The sequence below is a fragment of the Dendrobates tinctorius genome, unplaced genomic scaffold, assembly GCF_039654945.1.
Source record: "Dendrobates tinctorius isolate UK_male_01 unplaced genomic scaffold, ASM3965494v1 ptg000069l, whole genome shotgun sequence".
NCBI classification, from domain to species: Eukaryota; Metazoa; Chordata; class Amphibia; order Anura; family Dendrobatidae; genus Dendrobates; species Dendrobates tinctorius.
In genome coordinates, this window is record NW_027361737.1 from 28,129,016 (window position 1) to 28,151,216 (window position 22,201).

Here is a 22,201-nt window from a genome sequence, read left to right on the forward strand (position 1 = left end):
CATCATTGCCTGATGAGTATTACTTCAGATGTCATTTAACTGAGGACATGTCTTGGGTGTGTTCTTCTCTGGTAGGAATGATGTGAAAAAAAAAAATAATAGCAGGGGTATATCTACCAATAGAGAGATGTGTATTTTATAGCAGATTGGTACGGACCAGTTTAACTAAAACTTAACTTTTAATCAACCTTTAAAACCATATATCAACAAAAAGTGCCATACAAAGTGCTCGTGCTGAAGTGATTAAAAATTGTTCAATGCCGCCTGAAAAAACCCATATAGGACAATAGGGCACTCGTTATATCATTTTATACCTTATTTACAACAGCCTCTTAGTGTTGCGTACGTATAGGGCCTCAGTCCCTAAACCCAGATATAACAAAGAATAGCCTATAGCTCCACATATGAATTGTCCTTTTATGGTTGTTGCTGTTTTCTAGGCTCTAATACAGTCCGTGAAGGACATTAATAAACCAAAGAGTGAGCCACTGTACATATATCGGACACCCTCAGAAAGAAAATGTATAGAGTCTCCTTTAATTTACTGACCACATATCTCCTTTCTAGTGTATGAATAGATCATGTACTTATCTCAGATATCGTTGTTTTTCATAGCGATACCCGAATACTGCTCACAACAAGGGGGCTCCACATGTCAGCGAATCGCTGGGTAGCTCGATTCCCTCTGTATATCTCCCAACGCATTTCATCTACCACAAATTCATCAGGGGAGTAGTGGCATTTAGTCCGGTGGCATTGCGCGCCATATCGCGCTCTCATTATCTTTTATATACATTCAGAAGTCCCGCGGTCTATCCCTATTTCCGGACGCCGGGGCTGGCACTTCCGGTTTTCATCTTACTCAGGCCCCTAGACTCCTCTCCTGCCCCACTTCCTGGGCATGTCTAGGGGCCGAAGACGTCACATCCGGTGACGCGTATTAGCCAGATCATATGCCCCACTTCCTGGGTTCGTCTGAGTATCGGTAGCGTCACATCCGGTATAAACGGCGATGTAAACACATCGCGTTCATGTGACTCACCCGTGCCCATGGCAACCAGACGCTGTTGTGCATATCTAATTAGAGCGTTAAGCGTCTCGTTCTATAGAGTGGGGCTCGGGCCGGAAAAATTATACACCTATTCCCATTTAAATATAACCAATATCGGTGGCTTAGAGATGTGTATAATTAAAAGAAATCAGCAAAACTACTTTCTATCTTTTGCTGATAAACCCAAATAAGGGACATTTTCAGTGCATTCCTAGATCCAAAAAATTTTTTACACCATAATCAAGATACAAAACGTATGATTAAACTTTCCAGAGGAAAAAATATCTACCAGATTATAATAGACAAAATGTCCTATTGGTTAATAGGTGTTGCATGGTATATACTGGGCACCACGGACCTTTTTGGGAAGGATAGAGAAGGGTGCTCACTAGAACTTACCCTATTATGCCCTCTCTATATGTCACCTACCTAACGCGGAGGTTGGCACCCTAATTCCTGCGCAAGTGGCGCCCCCACTCAACGGCGGCTCTCCCTATACTTTGATGGCCCTATTAGGCCTCTGTCACACATCAGGTTTTCGGCGTCAGGCGCGATCCGGCGCTTTTGACTAAAACCGGATCCGGCGAAATGCAATGCCGGATCCGGTTTCCCCCCCATTGACTTGCATTAGAGCCGGATCGAGCTGGATGGCCATGCGTTTCATCCGATTTTCGCCGGATCCGGCAATGTGACGCGATCCGGCGTCTGGAAAAAACGGCTACTGTAACGTTTTTTGTCTCCGGCGAAAAAGCCGGACACGCCGGATCCGGCGTGTCCGGCTTTTTCATACAATGAAAGATATGAGCGCCGCAATGCGCCTGATCCGGTTTCTTTGGTCTGAGCATGCTCAGTAGCTCTGCCCACAGGACATATATAAAAGCAAGACAATGGGACCCTCAGCCACACCCAACATGCCACCCAAGCCAAGAACCAGGAGCAGGAGAAGGCAGCAGACATCTGCAGCAGCAGCACCATCAGCACCACCCCAAATGGAGCAGCATGCTGAACAACGGGAGGGGAGTCCAGCAGCAGATGAGAGACGGTAATTATCAAATCCCCCATTCCTCCAAACTAGGGCTATGGAATATCAAGATATTCATTGGCCCTTTGTTTCTCTTTATTCAACAGCCGCCCAATAGATGCAGCAGCAGCAGCAATGGCAGCAGCAGAAACACCACCCACAGCCATGGAGTCTGGCCATGAGGAAGACAGCACATCTTCTGGGAGCCCTCCCTCGCATCGTCAGCGTTTGACGGTAAGTTTTTTTTTCCAAAATCCATCATCTCTGTAATATATGTGTATTCATTGCCTTTTATTTCAAAACAGGAATCACAAGATGAAGAGGAGCTCCCAGAAGAAGAAGGAAGGGGTGGACAGACACTTGGAGTGGGCTCACAATTGGTAAGTTTTTTGCATCAAACGCAGAAACACAACATCACACTACACACAACACATAGAAAACAATGTTCTGCAGACCACACACAGCAAACAAATGCCTACATCCAAAGACATAACATTTTTTGTTTTCTTCTCTAGTCTTCCCAATCTGGTGCTCGGCCAAGAGGTCCTCGCAGTGCCTCCCAGGGTCGTCGGCGACAGCAACGCGGCGGTCACCAGCGTGTAAGTATAAATATTTTTGCTTTGTTTTTTTTTGCACTTTTTATTTCATTTCTTTTGTGGAGGCTAATTATGTTATTTTTGTCTTTTTCTTTAACAGCCTTCACAGCGTGCTCCCGACTCTGACGGTGAGGATGGAGGGATTGATGTGGACCGCCTCATCGATCTCATCAGAGAAAGGGAGCCGCTCTGGAATATGGCTGACCGCCGCCACGCTGACCTGATCGTTACCCGACGACTCTGGGAGGAAATCTGTTCGCTCCTTGTGGACCGCTGGGAGGACCTCGAAGCTCGGGCCCAGATTAAAGAGCGTAAGTATACACTCACTGGCCACTTTATTAGGTACACCATGCTAGTAACGGGTTGGACCCCCTTTTGCCTTCAGAACTGCCTCAATTCTTCGTGGCAGAGATTCAACAAGGTGCTGGAAGCATTCCTCAGAGATTTTGGACCATATTGACATGATGGCATCACACAGTTGGCGCAGATTTGTCGGCTGCACATCCCTGATGCGAATCTCCCGTTCCACCACATCCCAAAGATTCTCTATTGGATTGAGATCTGGTGACTGAGGAGGCCATTTGAGTACAGTGAACTCATTGTCATGTTCAAGAAACCAATCTGAGATGATTCGAGCTTTATGACATGGCGCATTATCCTGCTGAAAGTAGCCATCAGATGCCTGTTCTTAGCTGAGAGGAGTGGTACCCAGTGTGGTCTTCTGCTGCTGTAGCCCATCTGCCTCAAAGTTCGACGCACTGTGCGTTCAGAGATGCTCTTCTGCCTACCTTGGTTGTAACTGGTGGCAATTTGAGTCACTGTTGCCTTTCTATCAGCTCGAACCAGTATGCCCATTCTCCTCTGACCTCTGGCATCAACAAGGCATTTCCGGCCACAGAACTGCCGCTCACTGGATTTTTTTTCTTTTTCGGACCATTCTCTGTAAACCCTAGAGATGGTTGTGCGTGAAAATCCCAGTAGATCAGCAGTTTCTGAAATACTCAGACCAGCCCTTCTGGCACCAACAATCATGCCACGTTCAAAGGCACTCAAATCACCTTTCTTCCCCATACTGATGCTCGGTTTGAACTGCAGGAGATTGTCTTGACCATGTCTACATGCCTAAATGCACTGAGTTGCCGCCATGTGATTGGCTGATTAGAAATTAAGTCTTAACACACAGTTGGACAGGTGTACCTAATAAAGTGGCCAGTGAGTGTATACAGTACCGGTTGCTTGATTTAAACCAGTGTTTCCCGAACTCCAGTCCTCGTGGTCCCCACGGATCATGTGTTCAGGATTTCTATTTACTTTGGAAATCCTGAAAACATGACCCCTGGGGACCATGAGGACTGGAGTTTGGGAAACACTGATGTTGTATACTAACCACTTTGTCCTTTCTCGTTTCAGGGGAGAGAATTGTGAAGCGGTGGCGGTCTGTGAGGGATCGTTTCAAGAAGGAGTTCAATAAAGAGATGCGGGCCCCGAGTGGATCTGGAGGACGCAGGAGCAAGTACAAGTACGCACGAGCCCTGTCGTTCCTCCGGGAGACAATGCTCACCAGAAGGTAAATATTACACACCGCATGTGACAAAAAAATGTTTAGATGTAACTTTTTTTTTTCAGCCAGGGCCATACCATGTCACTATTTTAATTGTTTTTTTTTCTCTTTATTCCACAGCACGGTGAGCAGCACTCGGGAGCCTGCACGATTGGACCCTTCTGAGGCGATCCCTGAGGAGACCGGCACCGAGGGACACTTCGACCGCCCCGGTACATCTGCACCTTCCCAGCCTTCCCACACATTCGACCCATCTGTCCCATCCACCAGCACAGGAGCATCGTGGCCGCCTACATTACATGAAGCTCCTGGTGAGGAGATCGCTTTCCCTTTACCCCACCCTTCTGCCCCTGCCACCTCTAGTACACCTGCGGGTACTGGGCGGCAGCGGCAGAGGGGTCAGGAAAAGAGTTATGCGCCAGAGTTCTTGCATCTGAATGCATCTTTCCAGAACTGTCTAAAAGTCTTGTCAGAGCAAATCTCCGCAGGTTTTCAGCAGATCAACTCCAGCATTCTGGAGGTGAAGACACTTCTGCAAACCATGCATTCAAAAGCAAGTTCTTCGCCAAACCACACCTTTTTCAGGTCTGTTGTGGAGCGCATGGCAACACTATCTCCTACCCAGCAGATGCATGTAATGCATTCGTGCCACGGTGCTCTACAGCAGGTTACCTCCCAACCTCCACCTCCCACCACTGTAGTTCCTCCACCTGCACCCCCTCCAGCCACTTTCCATCCTCCCCCTCCTATTACATCTGCACCCCCTCCAGCCACTTTCCATCCTCCCCCTCCTATTACATCTGCACCCCCTCCAGCCACTTTCCATCCTCCCCCTCCTATTACATACCAGCAACCTCCCCAGTACCAGCAACCTCCCCAGTACCAGCAACCTCCCCAGTACCAGTCATCTCCCCACTTCCAGCAACCTGCTCCGTATCAAACTCCTTCCCCGTACCAAACTCCTTCCCCGTACCAAACTCCTTCCCCATACAACTTTCCATCAACATCATCTGCTCCTACAGTCCCTGCCCAACCCTCCACTCCACCGCCCACCACCTCTTCTGCCTCCCACATGTCCACCCATTCTGTAGCTTTTTCCACACCATCACCTCTAACTGTTCCTTCCCCACCACGATCCCAATCCTCTCTCCACACTCCCAGTGTCGAAGTGTCCCGCAGCCCCTCCAGCAGTATTTCCACCCCACACTACACAGATTTATGATGTGTTTTGTAATAAAAATGCCCATGTTTTTTTCAAACCTTTATTAAAAAAGTTTTTTTAACTTTAAAAACAGTTTACAAACAAAAAAATATTTTAAATAAAAGTTAAATTATTGTTTACACTGGTTGTCTGTCATTTCTTTCTGCGGCGAAATATGTTTAAAAAAAAGGTTAAATGCAGGGTATTTCAAAGGTAAAAAGGTATTCAAAACCAGGTATATAACTGTGGGTAAATTTTAGCTTTTTGCCACAGTTGTGTTCCTGGTTGTGTTTGAAGCAAAGTATTTCACCTAAAAAGTTGTGTTTATTGTTGGTGATTTCATAACAATGTACACAACTTTTGTTAAAAGGTGAAATACTTTGCATAAAACACAACCAGGTACACACCTGTGGCCTAAAGCTAAAAATAGAGACCATGACAAGATAGCCAACTTTGGTTGGCAAAGGTATATACTGTTGGTACAGAAGGTACACAAGTTTGGTTAGGGCACAAATCTTTCACACTCTGTCATCCTGCCAGTGTACTCTGCCTTGAGGTGACATAAAGTATAGTGCAAAATTGTCCCTCATTACTGAAACCGTCACAGAACTTCTAGTGGTAATGTCATGGTAATCTTGCAAGGTGGTTTCTTCAGAGGTGTCCTCAATGGAAATGGGTTCCTTGCAGATAACAAAATTGTGGAGTACCACGCAAGCTTTGATCACCTCGTCCACAGTTTCTGTCTTGAGGTTGATCGCAGTCAATAGGACCCGCCATTTGGCTGTCAGAATACCAAAGGTACATTCAACCATTCTTCTTGCTCTTGTGAGGCGGTAATTAAAAATGCGTTTTGGTCTTGTCAATCCTCTGCTAGAGTATGGTTTCAAAAGGTGTTCTGACAGCTGGAAGGCTTCATCCCCTACACAGACAAATGGCATAGGTGGACCAGATGTTTGCGGCAGCGGTCTAGGGGGTGGGAACTGGAAGGTGTTTCCATACAGTTTACGCCCCATGGCAGACAGTTTGAAAACTTGAGAGTCATTGGAGCGGCCATAGGCCCCAATATCCACAGCAATAAATTTGTATTCCGCATCAGCGATGGCCATGAGGACAATTGAAAATTATTTCTTGTAATTGAAATATTCCGATCCCGATCCGGCTGGCTTTGCAATGCGGATATGTTTCCCGTCCACAGCGCCCAAGCAGTTGGGAAACTGACATATCTGTTGAAACTTGTCAGCAATTTCAATCCACCTCTCTGTTGTGGGCTCTGGTAAAAACTCTTCAGCTAAGGAGTCCCACAGTGCACGGCATGTGTACTTCACTATTCCTGATATGGTGGAAATCCCGAGTCTGTACTGGAAATGCAGTGACAAAAGGGATTCTCCAGTTGCAAGAAATCTGTGGGGAATTAAAAAACAATCAATTAGTTTAAAATCACAGCATTACATACCAAAACTCAGCTATAACACTTGGAGATACAAACTACCACCAACAAGATTGCAGTGAAAGTGTGCTCTGATGCGAGCATATCCAATAAATGTGGCTTACCTTAAAGTCACCATCAGACGCTCTGCGGGTGAAACAGAGAAGCGGCAATAGGTGTCTGCTTTTCTTATGAGGTGTGCAATGCGCTCCACCAAGTAATCAAAATTCTCCATTTTCATCCGAACATATCCAAAAAATGTATCCGGGTTTCGTCGAAGGTCCATGCAGAGTGTAGAATAGACCCCACGCGTCATTCTCTTGGCTGTGATGGGGTGGATCCACAAACGTCGTCTACGATGCCTGATGCGCTGCTGTCTCGCTCTCTCCTCCAGAACAATCACCCTCAAACGATTCGCCTCCGCTATAAAATCCGCCAAATTCTTCAAAATATTTCCAATGACAACATCCATCTTCGCCAGTAACTTGCTCTTCTCTCCAACCTGCACTTTCTCCTCGACAACCTGTCAAAGAAGGGCTGTAGGAACACTCTATATATAGTTTTCCAGTAGCCAATCCCGTTCGGAAGGCCACAAGGGTCAATTTTAAAAACCGGATCCGGCATAATCCGTCGAAAAACGGATAGAAAAACGGATGAACCGGATGAGACGGATCCGGTTTTGTCTGTGAAGAAAAAGACGGATCCGGCAGAAAACCGGATCCGTCACATCCGGTTTTACTAAACATTTGCCGGATCCGGCGTTCCGGCACGACGCCGGATCGCGCCTGACGCCGAAAACCTGATGTGTGAAAGTAGCCTTAAAGACCTCCCTACAAGAAGGAAGAATAGGTGAGAAGTTTGTTAAGTCCCTTAGGATGTACTGTTCGTAGTGAGAAGATCCAGAAAGTTTCTCTCTGAAGGATTCGCTTATCCCAGTCTCCTCCGCTTTGATTTTTTGGGACTTTTTCAATGCCTATGAAACTGACAGCCTTAACATCCCCATTGTGGGCCTGGTTGATGTGATTCTCCACTGGTGTGTCTCGTTTGTTTATGATGTCCCTGTGGTGCTCTCCCACTCTCACTCTGAGCTCTCTCTTGGTTTTACCAACATATTCTAAACTGCATCTACAGGTAATCTTATACACAACTCCAACCGATCTGCAATTGATAAACTGCTGTATAGGAAAAGTTCTTCTTGTGACACTACTACGAAAAATAGTGTCCTGTGTAATTGATGCACAATATTTGCAGTTGCCACACTTATAACACCCTTTGGGTTGGGTACCCAGCCAGGTAGGCCTAGTATTAGTGTTTAAGGAAAAATGGCTACGGACTAGTCTATCCTTGATGGAACGACCTTTTCTAAACGTAATTTGTGGGGTATCAGATATAGTCCCTAGAAGGTCTTGATCCATGAGGAGAATTGGCCAATGCCGTTTCATAATTTCCCTCAAGTCATTGGCTCCATTAGAGTATTTTGTTATAAATCTAATCGTTCCTTCGTCTGTGTTTTTCTGTTTTGGGATTAAAAGCTCTTTTCTGTCTCTGACTGCAGTGGTCTTATATGCCTCCTTGAGGATATCATCCGGATATCCACGCTCCAAAAACCGAGATCTCAAATCGTCGGCTTGTTCCCTAAAATCTCTGTGATTAGAGCAGTTCCTTTTCATTCGTAGGTACTGCCCCTTTGGGATGCCTCTTCTGAGTGGGGCTGGGTGACTAGAATCCCATCTCAGCAGAGAATTAGAGGAGGTGGGTTTTCTAAAGGTTTTAGTCATTAACCGGCCATTCTCTCCTCTTTCAATGCTGATGTCTAGGAATGATAGTTTATGTCTATCAGCCTCAAAGGTGAATTGAAGGCCCAGATCATTCTTATTCAATCCTCTTACAAAATTACCAAACCCCTCCTTGTCTCCTTTCCAAATTATGAACACATCGTCGATGTAGCGGAGCCAGAGCACAATCCTGTCCTCCGCCACATCCATGTGCTCTCCAAATACGATGTTTTCCTCCCACCAACCCAGGATACGATGGCGCACATGGGCTGCCCATCGCGGTGCCCCTGAGCTGGTGGAAGTACTCTCCATTGAATAGGAAAAAGTTCCTGGTGAGACAAAATTCAAGGGCCTTGATGACAAACTGATTATGTTCAGAATACTGGATACCTCTAGTTTTTAAATAGTAGTCCGCAGCCATTAGACCTTTTATGTGGGGAATGGATGAATATAAGGCCTCTACATCGATTGAACCCAATATCATATTGGTGTCCAAGTCAATGTTGTCAAGTTTCGTGGTGTCTCGGATGTATGAACTTAGGGAAATGACAAATGGTCTTAAGATTTGGTCTACGTATAATCCTAAATTTTGTGTTAGACTCCCGATCCCAGAGACGATGGGTCTTCCCTTTAGAGGGACCAGACCCTTATGCACTTTTGGTAAAGCATAAAAGGTTGCGACAACTGGATGCATTGGTGCATTGAATAAGAATGATCTGGGCCTTCAATTCACCTTTGAGGCTGATAGACATAAACTATCATTCCTAGACATCAGCATTGAAAGAGGAGAGAATGGCCGGTTAATGACTAAAACCTTTAGAAAACCCACCTCCTCTAATTCTCTGCTGAAATGGGATTCTAGTCACCCAGCCCCACTCAGAAGAGGCATCCCAAAGGGGCAGTACCTACGAATGAAAAGGAACTGCTCTAATCACAGAGATTTTAGGGAACAAGCCGACGATTTGAGATCTCGGTTTTTGGAGCGTGGATATCCGGATGATATCCTCAAGGAGGCATATAAGACCACTGCAGTCAGAGACAGAAAAGAGCTTTTAATCCCAAAACAGAAAAACACAGACGAAGGAACGATTAGATTTATAACAAAATACTCTAATGGAGCCAATGACTTGAGGGAAATTATGAAACGGCATTGGCCAATTCTCCTCATGGATCAAGACCTTCTAGGGACTATATCTGATACCCCACAAATTACGTTTAGAAAAGGTCGTTCCATCAAGGATAGACTAGTCCGTAGCCATTTTTCCTTAAACACTAATACTAGGCCTACCTGGCTGGGTACCCAACCCAAAGGGTGTTATAAGTGTGGCAACTGCAAATATTGTGCATCAATTACACAGGACACTATTTTTCGTAGTAGTGTCACAAGAAGAACTTTTCCTATACAGCAGTTTATCAATTGCAGATCGGTTGGAGTTGTGTATAAGATTACCTGTAGATGCAGTTTAGAATATGTTGGTAAAACCAAGAGAGAGCTCAGAGTGAGAGTGGGAGAGCACCACAGGGACATCATAAACAAACGAGACACACCAGTGGCGAATCACATCAACCAGGCCCACAATGGGGATGTTAAGGCTGTCAGTTTCATAGGCATTGAAAAAGTCCCAAAAAATCAAAGAGGAGGAGACTGGGATAAGCGAATCCTTCAGAGAGAAACTTTCTGGATCTTCTCACTACGAACAGTACATCCCAAGGGACTTAACGAACTTCTCACCTATTCTTCCTTCTTGTAGGGAGGTCTTTAATAGGGCCATCAAAGTATAGGGAGAGCCGCAGTTGAGTGGGGGCGCCACTTGCGCAGGAATTAGGGTGCCAACCTCCGCGTTAGGTAGGTGACATATAGAGAGGGCATAATAGGGTAAGTTCTAGTGAGCACCCTTCTCTATCCTTCCCAAAAAGGTCCGTGGTGCCCAGTATATACCATGCAACACCTATTAACCAATAGGACATTTTGTCTATTATAATCTGGTAGATATTTTTTCCTCTGGAAAGTTTAATCATACGTTTTGTATCTTGATTATGGTGTAAAAAATTTTTGGGATCTAGGAATGCACTGAAAATGTCCCTTATTTGGGTTTATCAGCAAAAGATAGAAAGTAGTTTTGCTGATTTCTTTTAATTATACACATCTCTAAGCCACCGATATTGGTTATATTTAAATGGGAATAGGTGTATAATTTTTCCGGCCCGAGCCCCACTCTATAGAACGAGACGCTTAACGCTCTAATTAGATATGCACAACAGCGTCTGGTTGCCATGGGCACGGGTGAGTCACATGAACGCGATGTGTTTACATCGCCGTTTATACCGGATGTGACGCTACCGATACTCAGACGAACCCAGGAAGTGGGGCATATGATCTGGCTAATACGCGTCACCGGATGTGACGTCTTCGGCCCCTAGACATGCCCAGGAAGTGGGGCAGGAGTGGAGTCTAGGGGCCTGAGTAAGATGAAAACCGGAAGTGCCAGCCCCGGCGTCCGGAAATAGGGATAGACTGCGGGACTTCTGAATGTATATAAAAGATAATGAGAGCGCGATATGGCGCGCAATGCCACCGGACTAAATGCCACTACTCCCCTGATGAATTTGTGGTAGATGAAACGCGTTGGGAGATATACAGAGGGAATCGAGCTACCCAGCGATTCGCTGACATGTGGAGCCCCCTTGTTGTGAGCAGTATTCGGGTATCGCTATGAAAAACAACGATATCTGAGATAAGTACATGATCTATTCATACACTAGAAAGGAGATATGTGGTCAGTAATTTAAGGAGACTCTATACATTTTCTTTCTGAGGGTGTCCGATATATGTACAGTGGCTCACTCTTTGGTTTATTAATGTCCTTCACGGACTGTATTAGAGCCTAGAAAACAGCAACAACCATAAAAGGACAATTCATATGTGGAGCTATAGGCTATTCTTTGTTATATCTGGGTTTAGGGACTGAGGCCCTATACGTACGCAACACTAAGAGGCTGTTGTAAATAAGGTATAAAATGATATAACGAGTGCCCTATTGTCCTATATGGGTTTTTTCAGGCGGCATTGAACAATTTTTAATCACTTCAGCATGAGCACTTTGTATGGCACTTTTTGTTGATATATGGTTTTAAAGGTTGATTAAAAGTTAAGTTTTAGTTAAACTGGTCCGTACCAATCTGCTATAAAATAGGAATGATGTGACTATACATTTTGTTCCGCAGCATGGCTCCCTTACCCCTCTACACATAGCAGCAGCTTTGCCAGTGGTTGAAGGAATCCGGATCACGGAGATTTTGCTGCATGCTGCCGCAGACCCGAATGCCAGCGCCGAGGATGAGGACTTCATGTATGATCATGACAGGGTATGGTTATCAGCGTTGCCTACCCTCTCGGGGACATCTCATTAGTGTGCTAGAGATAAATATGGCATACAGGATAAAGATGCGTCTGTCACATAAAGATGGCGCACGGGCTTCAGATGTTCCTTGGAGATATCTTGTGTTCATTCTTAGAAAATCTGTGGTGGCCACAGTTGGTCTCCATCAATGAAACCAGATTAGTGTCAGATAAACCCAGTGTTCGTCAGCAGATAAAACTCCCAGAGAACCGCATTGTCTACAGGTTGGGGCTCAAGGAAGATTTGATGCTTCTTTTTGGTGTCATTTCTTCTCAGTACTAATTCCTATAGATTAAGACCTTTCCGGAGCATGTCAGGCTGTCACCTGTCTCTCCCCCTATGGGTATATGGCGCTGCTATTTCTACAAAATACTGTATAATATTATTAAGCCTTTTACATTGGGCTATAACTTCTTGTAACATTTGCTTCAGTATTTAGACAAAAGTTCCTTGAGAATAAAACACATCTAAAGTGTGTGGGACCCATTCACCCATTAATTATAGCATTTGCATCTTTTTTCGTCTGGTTTTTGGTGTTTTTCATAGGCGACTTATTCTTCCTTTAATTTGCGCCTTTTTTAATGTTCGTCATCTTATGTGGGGCACGGGGTTTCCAGACATTTTCATCAATTGCGACTTTTCAAAAAGTGTCAATATTTTTGGGTGGTTTCCTTTGAAGTGAAAAAATGTTTAAGGACAAAAATAAACATTATTTGATTTTGTGATTCATGAACCATTTTGTAGAATTTGGTGTAAAAATTGTCAAGTGCTACGAGACAAAAATTGAAACGCAATCGGGAAGATGTGGTGGAGTTGTAAGCCACAGTTACCGTATATTTCTCTATGAATTGACTTTAGACTTTTTTCCAAGTTTCCAGGAATCGATTTTTTTCTTATTAATATGTAGACGGCTTTAGGGTGTATACAATTCCAAAATATGCTACACATGTACAAATATCAAAAATAAAAACTATAATAAACTGGGGTCAGATTGATCAGTTTTCTCAAACTACTAGTAATGATTGCAAACCTCTACTGCACAGCCCTTAGTGACTGGTCTCAAAGAAAGGCAATACAAATGGACGTTGCGGAATTGCGTTTTTTTTTTTCCTCCACCATTTTATCTGTTTTTACAGAATGTCATAAAGTGAAATGAGTCAAATACACTCCCCATCCACATGAAACAAGTCCTAACACAGAAATGTTAGCAGAAAAATTCTACAATTACGGTTTTTGGAAGAGAAAAACGCAAAATGAAAATTTGCCTGGTCCTTTAAGGGTTCATTGTATCTCATGGCGCGGTGGTGACACAGTGGTAGGGTATGCAGTCACTTTATGACTGGTGAGGTTCCAGCCTCTGAAACTGCCACTAATTCTGGGAATGTGGAGGCCGCCATAGCACCATGGGCCCCTATTACCACGCACAGCTCCTGTACAGGGAAACTTCAGCCATGTTCATTACTTTCATGAAACAATAAGACAAATTCTCTGCATTGCTGAGTGGCTGAAAACGCTTTAAAGAGCCAATGCGGTGAATTATTGCTGCAGCCCCTTATTTTCACCCCGCCGATCATACAGTAATAACATACCCCAGCAATATACCTTGGCTTCATAGTGGGAACTGAGCAGTATGTGAAAGGTCCTGAAGACCTGTAGTAAAGCTACTGCATCCCCATCAATGGAGGCTTCAACTGGAGAAGACCAACATTCCACCTCTATTAGCCAGATACATAGATTAAGAGGAAAAGTTCCTTTACGCTTATAAATCAAGTGACGTGTAATACATTGGTGTTCGCCCAGATAAAGTGATTGTTCTGCTGTCAATTAAATGATTGGCTTTGACCTTTAGCTTTTTTGTAAACTTTTCCTGCAGGGGGAGCCAAGCGGTGCGTTGCTTGGGTTTTCTATGAAAGGCGGCCTTGAGTCAGGCCTTCCTCTGTATAACTACTTTGACAAGAGTCCCTGCGTTTCAGAGGAGGGAGGACGTACACCCCTGCATGTGGCATGTGAACGTGAGGACAACTACAAGGTAAGTTTCCGGCAAACCTCATATAATGTTTGGTACCATTAAAGGAAATGTCTAGTTTGGAATTTGGCAACACCTACCCCTTTTAAAGGCTAACAACAGATGTAATGTACCTTTTTGCTTTTACAGTATGCCAGAGACACAGTTTCTTTACTTCTTGCCCACAAAGCCAAGATCAACCCCCTATGGAGTGGTCACTCTCCTCTCTCTTTGGCCATTGCCAGTGGAAATGACTTGGTGAGAGTTCTACAAAGCGTTTCTTTACTTCTTTGGATCATCATGGTTTATTTTATACCTGTGGCGTATTGTTTTTGTTGTGCTGGTTTTCCTACTTCGTTCTGTATACCAAAATCAGTACATAATTTCTTTCCTATTTTCCAGGCTGTGAAGGAACTTCTAGCTAATGGAGCAGACCCTAACCTGGCCCTCAGCAGGGGAGTAGGCAGTGCTCTATGTACTGCTGTCAACATTAATTATGAGAAGAAAAGATCTTTAGCGGCAAGAATTGGTTTGGTAAGACTAAATATCCAACTCGGGGACGTCTTAGAGGCAGACTCCATAGCTATGCACCCTCTCTGTTCTAGACCCTCTCATCTTTCTGATCGTTAGTAGTTAGTTTTACTCTTTTTACTCTCCAATGTCTGTTAAAGGGTCTGTCTACTACTTGGGCAGATCCTTATTTGGACGAAGCAACCACAGCTCCGATGGATGGGACAGTGAAGCATCTGCTGATTGGCTGCAGGGATCTCCAGGAGAGTCAGTACAGACACCGCTGGAGCCACGCCAGCACTGGAGGTGAGTATATCTGATATTATTTTTATAAGGGGGAACATAGTCATTGGTAAGGGGTTGTCCTAGTAGTCATAGAAGAGAGAAAAGGTCCCAATATAGCTTAACAGGACTCATAAATGACAACCTCATTAAGGATGTATTTTATTTCTTATTTTGGCTAGTTCATGTGTTTTATCATTACCTGCTGCCATTTTGATTCTTTCCTTTGTTGGGCAGTGGTAGCTGGAGCACAGCTGTGCTGGTTTTGCTACTTGCATCTGATTGGTTGCCTAAATCTGCCTTGGATCCTGGGGGCGATAGAGATTGCTCATGTTGCCATCTATGGGTTGTCTCCTCTGTGGAGGCCGTGTACTACCCTTTTAGAGGGCCCTGACCTTCCTTTTTTTGGAGTCATCAGTTTTTCTTATTGCTTAAAAATTGGACCCTGCAAAGCTTTATTAATCAATAGTACACTTAAAAAGAAGAAACTTTGTAATATTTCTCATCAGAGAGGTCTGCTTCTTTCTCTTCCTGCACTGATCATTCATTCCCAAAATTTCTGTTCACAGGTAAAATGTGTATTGAGTGATTAGACAAGATTTAATTATTTGACAGATTAATACATCACTGAGACAGAAGATTTCATTACATGAATGATAGGATTCTATGTAGGCGGAAGGAGGGAGGAGGAGCCAGTCTCTAGCGCCTCCTTTCCTTCCCCTCCCCTATACATAAAATCTTATGAGTAGTAACTGAATTAAGAATTAGGAGAATGGAAGATCAGTCGCGGAGGAGAAAGAAATCAGAATTCTTTGATTATATATGTATTACAAAATTTCTTATTTTCAGGTGTATACCGTAATTGATTTCTGAAATAAAAATTAAAGCAACGGTTACTCTTTAGAGGCGATCTGTAAGCCCAAACAGAGAGTATAAACAAGCACATAGCCTCTTAGGGGATATAGTCCCTAAGAAAGTCTCACCTTTTGTGTTCTAATCGCTACCTACAGAATCTGTAGTGTAATCAAATATACTAAATAGGCTGCTCAGTGCACCCTTGGTGTGGCCGACAGGGTCAGTTCAACCTTCCGACCTCTGTTTTACATACCCCCTGCCTCCATCAGTGATGATTGACAGCTCTGACTTCCTTGAGCTTTTCCCTGCAGACAGTACTCTCTCCAGCCAAGCCGCCTCAATCAATCACCACATAGTAACATAGTTTGGAAGGCTGAAGGAAGACCTTATGTCCATCTAGTTCAGCCTATATTTAGTGCAGCTGTTCTGCATTGTTGATCCTGGGGAAGGCAAAAAACCCACAGAGTAGAAGCCAATTCTCTCCATGGGGAAAAAAATTCGTTCCCCTAAGCTGGGTCAACCATCTACCTATTATATTATGTTATTCGTAACCTTCTATACTGTTACTCACAAGAAAAGCATCCATTCCTTTCTTAAATTCATTCAGTGAGTTGGCCATCACCACTTCCTCAGGAAGAGAATTCCAGAGCCTCACTGCTCTTACCGTGAAGAACCCTCTTCTATGCTGGTGCAGAAATTGCCTTTCCTCCAAACGAAGAGAATGCCCCCTTGTTCTTGTCACAGTCCTTGGTACAAACAGTTCATTGGAGAGATCTCTGTATTGCCGTCTGATATACTTGTACATATATATTAAGTCTCCCCTAAGTCTTCTCTTTTCTAGAGTAAATAGACCTAATTTTGATAACCTTTCTGGGTATTGTAGTGAACCAACTCCATTTATCATTTTAGTAGCCCGCCTTTGAACCCTTTCAAGTTCAGTAATGTCTTTCTTGAGCACCGGCATCCAAAATTGCACACAATACTCCAAGTCTGGTCTGACGAGTGATTTGTACAAAGGGAGAATTATGTTTTCATCTCATGTCCCCAGACCTCTTCTAATGCATCCCATGACCCTATTTGCTTTGGTGGCAGCTGCCTGACACTGGGCACTCCAATTTAGCTTCTTATTGACTAAGATGCCTAAGTCTTTTTCCATGTCTGATTTCCCCAGCAGTTTCCCATTTAGTAAGTAATTGTAGCATCTGTTTCTCCTTCCCATGTGCATAACCTTACACTTATCTGTGTTAAACCTCCTTTGCCATTTTTCAGCCCAACTCTCCAATTTACTCAAATCTGTCTGTAGTTGCAAACTGTCCTTTGTGTTAACTACCTTACATAGTTTTGTATCATCTGCAAATACTGATATTTTACTGTGTAAGCCATCCACTAGATCATTAATAATTATATTAAATAGTAGGGGGCCCAATACAGAACCCTGGGGTACCCCACTAGTAACCCTGGCCCAATCTGAGTATGCGCCATTAATAACCACTCTTTGTTTTCTATCACTAAGCCAGCTACCTACCCATCTACACACATTTCCCCTAGCCCAAGCTTTCTCATCTTACTTACCAATCTTTTATATGGGACAGTGTCAAATGCTTTAGAGAAGTCGAGATAAATGACATCCAATGATTCTTGGTCCATTTGAGAGCTTACATCCTCATAGAAGCTGATCAGGTTAGTTTGACAGGAGCGATCCTTCATAAATCCATGTTGATATGGAGTTAAACATTTATTAACATTGAGATATTCCATATCGGTATCCCTTAGAAACCCTTCAAAAATTTTACCCACAACAGATGTTAAGCTTACCGGCCTATAGTTTCCAGGTTCCCTTTTACACCCCTTTTTGAATATTGGTACCACATTTGCTTGCCGCAAATCAAAACGAACAGACCCTGTTTCTATAGAGTCTTTAAATATAAGGAATAGAGGCCTGTCTATCACATTACTTAACTCCCTTAATACCCGAGGGTGAATGCCATCAGGGCCTGGTGATTTGTCAATTTTAATCTTACTAAGGCGGTTCTGCACTTCTTCCTGGGTTAGGCAGGTAATACTTAATGGGGAGTTTACATTATCACTCTGCATTTCCCCTGGCAAATCCTTTTCCTGTGTGAACACTGTTGATAAAAAAGTATTTAAAACATTTGCTTTTCCCACATCGCTCTCTATGATTTCACCCTCATTGTTCTTTAAAGGGCCAACACCATCAATTTTAATCATTTTACTGTTTATATAATTAAAGAATAGTTTGGGGTTTGTTTTACTTTCCTTAGCAATGAGTCTCTCAGTTTCCACTTTTGCTAAATGTATTTGTTTTTTACACATTTTATTTTTTTCTCTATAACTTTTTAATGCTTCTTCATTGCCTTCTTGTTTTAGTTTCTTGAATGCCTTGTTCTTGTTATTTATTGCCCTTTTTTCATCCTTATTTAGCCACATTGGTGTTCTCCTGTTCCTAGCCCTTTTATTTCTGTACGGTATGGCTAGCTCGCAGTGGGTGTGTAAAACTGATTTAAATATTTCCCATTTATTTTCTGTGCTCCTATTTTTGAGGACATTGTCCCAATCAATTCGGCGAAGGTCATCTCTAAGCTGATTAAACTTTGCTTTCCTGAAATTCAGCGTTTTTGTAACCCCCTTCCAGGGCACCTTACTGAAGGATAAATGGAATTGTATTATATTGTGGTCACTGTTCCCTAGGTGCCCATCGACTCGTACTTCTGTTATTCTATCTGGCCTGTTGCTTAAATTTAAGTCCAGAAGGGCTGTCCCGCTAGTTGGGCCCTGCACAAGTTGTGACAGATAATTATCCTCGGTCACTGACAGAAATTGGTTTCCTTTCTGAGATACGCAGGTTTCAGTTTCCCAGTCTATGTCGGGGTAGTTGAAGTCCCCCATAATAATCACCTCATTGTGATTTGCTGCTTTGTCTATTTGTTTCAATAATACATTTTCAGTGGCTTCTGTTATATTTGGTGGCTTATAACAAACCCCTATGAGGATTTTATTACTCTTTCCTCCTTGTAGATCCACCCATAGAGACCCCACCTCTTCATTTCCCTCTTGTATATCTTCTCTTAGTGTGGGTTTTAAAGTGGACTTTATATAGACAGACTCCACCCCCTTTCCTTTTTTTACGATCCCTCCTAAACAAATCATATCCTTGCAAGTTAGCCGCCCAGTCATAGCTGTCGTCTACCCATGTCTCAGTTATTCCTACTATGTCGTATTTTTCCTCATACATTACCAACTCCAGATCTTCAATCTTATTGGTCAGGCTTCTTGCGTTGGTCAGCATGCAGGAAAGAAGTTTTGCTTCCATTTTTCTTAGCTTCCTTCTGAGTACCCTGTCTTGGGTCTTGTTTGCTGTTTTTCCTCCCATCCTCTCTTCTTCTAGTTTAAAGTCCTCCTGATGAGTGTGGCAAGTCTGGCGAATGTGTGTTTCCTAGGTTTTGTGAGGTGTATCCCATCTCTTGCGAGAAGTCCATCGTAGAGGTAATTCACACCATGGTCCAAGAATCCAAATCCTTGCTGCCTGCACCACCATCGTAGCCAGTTGTTCACCTCTAGTATCCTATTCCATCTTTTGATGCCATGACCATCGACTGTGAAGATTGATGAGAAAACAACCTGTACGTTCCGTTCCTTTATTTTCTTCCCCAGAATATCAAAGTATTCGCAGATAGTTGGTAGGTAATTTCTTGCCGTGTCGTTTGTGCCTACATGTATCAGTAGGAAAGGGTAGTCGTCCTTGGATTTGAGGATAGTTGGTATCCTGTTGGCCACATCCTTGATTTTTGCTCCTGGGAGGCAGCATACTTCTCGTGCGGTTACGTCCGGCCTGCAGATTGTTGCCTCTGTGCCTCAGAGTAGTGAGTCGCCCATAACTACCATCCTTCTTTTCTTTCCGGATGCACTGCTTGTTGCTCGTGAGTGTTTTTGAGTGTCATTTGTTTCCGCTTTTGTTGACAGAGTAACTTCTTTTGTTGATAGTGTGTCTTCTCTTGTAGATACGGTGTCATCCTGAGCTGTGCCATTTTCGTTCTCCAGCATGAGGGCTTCATATTGGTTGCTAAGCTGTGTGGGTGGTGATGACCACTTGATCCACTTGCATCGTTTCGTCACATGGCTCCACTTTTCAGCCTCTGTATGTGCTCTGAAGCTTTTCTCACTTTCCGTATTCCGAATGGTTGCTTCTGCTTCATCCAAGAAGTCCTCATGTTCTTTAATTACCTTTAATGTTGCTATTCTTTCTTCCAGTCTCTGCACCTTTTCCTCTAAGAGGGCAACAAGTTTGCACTTCTGACAGGTAAAGTTGAGTTTTTGGGCCAGAAGATCCGTAAACATGTAGCATGTGTTGCAGGTGACCATGTGGATTTTCTTCTCTTCCATATTGCTATTGCTGATGCAGTCTATGATGCAGTCTATGATGCGATGTCCTCAAACAGCGAGACCCGGCAAGTCCCAGCGATCGATCAGCTTAAGGCGACTCTTCTCCTCTTCCCAGAATGCACCGGAAATAGGCAGATGAGCTTCCTGCTTCTCCAATCCCTGGTTTTGCGATATCCTCAAACAGCGAGACCCAGCAAGTCCCAGCGATCGATCAGCTTAAGGCGACTCTTCTCCTCTTCCCAGAATGGACGGAAATATGCAGATGAGCTTCCTGTTTCTCCAATCCCTGGTTTTGCAATGTCCTCAAACAGCGAGACCCAGCAAGTCCCAGCGATCGATCAGCTTAAGGCGACTCTTCTCCTCTTCCCAGAATGCACGGAAATATGCAGATGAGCTTCCTGCTTCTCCAATCCCTGGTTTTGCGATGTCCTCAAACAGCGAGACCCGGCAAGTCCCGGCGATCGATCAGCTTAAGGCGACTCTTCTCCTTTTCCCAGAATGCATGGAAATATGCAGATGAGCTTCCTGCTTCTCCAATCCCTGGTTTTGCGATGTCCTCAAACAGCGAGACCCAGCAAGTCCCAGCGATTGATCAGCTTAAGGCGACTCTTCTCCTCTTCCCAGAATGCATGGAAATATGCAGGTGAGCTTCCTGCTTCTCCATGTCCAGTGAGGGGACATGAAAAACCAAATGGCAGAACCCTGCACAGAGCTTCTTGGCCACACCGAGGGTGCAACGAGTGCCCAAAATTAGCATATTTGATGAAACTTCAGTTCTACCCTACACGGCCTTGTGCCTCTCTTAGGGTACCGTTACACCTAGCGATGCACCAGCGATCCCGACCAGCGATATGACGCGGTCAGGATCGCTGGTGCATCACTAGGTGGTCGCTAGTGAGCTGCCAAACAGGCAGATCTCACCAGCGACATCGCTGGAGACGGGGATCGCTACTTACCTGTCAGACGCGGTGATCCTGCGTCCTCCCGCCCGGCTCCATGCGTCGCTCGTCGTCACAGCAGGAAGCGCCGCAGGAAGTGGCCAACGAGAAATGATCCAGCAGCTTCTCGCGCGACCAGCGATAATCAGTGGGGGAGCCGGTCGGAGGTAAGTATCACATGCAGCGATATCGCTAGCAATATCGCTGCAACGTCACAAAATCGGTGACTTTACAGCGATATTGCTAGCGATATCGCAGTGTGTAACGGGGGCTTTATACTATCAGTTTGGTTTGACAGACTCCCTTTAAAAATTGCATTTTCTCTGCTCAAGTTTTGAGGGGTTTCTTAATCTTGTTTATGTCGGAACTGTGTTTTCACTGTCGTCTATCCTGAACTCTCTCTTCTGTGGGGACCCAGTTATGTTTTTGCTCAGCTGAAGCTTCTTGCTGCCAAGCGTAACCTATTGGCATTGCATCATCTACTGAGGGCACGAAGCTTGGCATCACAATATTTTCACATCATAAAATCTTGAGTGTCTTCAGAAGTTCAGCTTCACGTTATCTTACTGTAACGAAGAGAACGATCACCGGGAAGAAGTTCTAGCTATTTGCTCATCTTTTGTGCACTTGAAGTCTTCTGCCAAGCAGAGTTTGTTCTTCCGCCTCTTCTGTCACTTACATGCCCATGGCCAGAGATGCCTTCACAGACCATCATTCCTCCGAGTTATGCTTGTCGTATGGGTTATTGTTGATCAGCGGTTATATATTTGTCTCGATGACTGACAGAACTGAATAATTTAGAGAACTATTTTGCAGCATCTTCATATATGTTTACTCTGGATATCATCTGAAAATAAAAGGCCGTGTCTTTCCAGTGGTTTCTGAGGATTACTGCCGTTTTCTTTGAGGATTACTGGGTTGACTTATTTCTTATCTGTAATTCTTCATGTTTCCTATAAATGAAATGGATTAGATCTTTTCCATGAAAATATGTTTTGAAGTGTTTTTTTCCCCACTACGTAGCCATGTACCACCAGTTTCTAGATTGTGGATTTCCAACAAGCATAACTCCTACTTCTAATCCTTAGTATGTAGGGGACATGACATTGTGGCCCCATCTCAGCTTTACGTTGCACAACGACATTGGTGTCTTTATTCTCCAAGTAAGCGGGGGGCCA

At 44.0% G+C, this 22,201-nt stretch overlaps 1 protein-coding gene across 3 annotated transcripts in view; it reads left to right on the plus strand.

Moving 5' to 3' along the window:
• Positions 1-22,201, plus strand: part of ANKMY1 (ankyrin repeat and MYND domain containing 1) — a 112,428-nt gene that overhangs the window by 35,922 nt on the left and 54,305 nt on the right. For all 3 annotated transcript variants that reach the window (XM_073581284.1, XM_073581286.1, XM_073581285.1), the window contains exons 9-12: positions 11,857-11,997; positions 13,906-14,061; positions 14,188-14,295; positions 14,440-14,571. In XM_073581284.1, the coding sequence (XP_073437385.1) occupies positions 11,857-11,997; positions 13,906-14,061; positions 14,188-14,295; positions 14,440-14,571 (537 nt within the window). The remainder of the gene's footprint in view (positions 1-11,856; positions 11,998-13,905; positions 14,062-14,187; positions 14,296-14,439; positions 14,572-22,201) is intronic.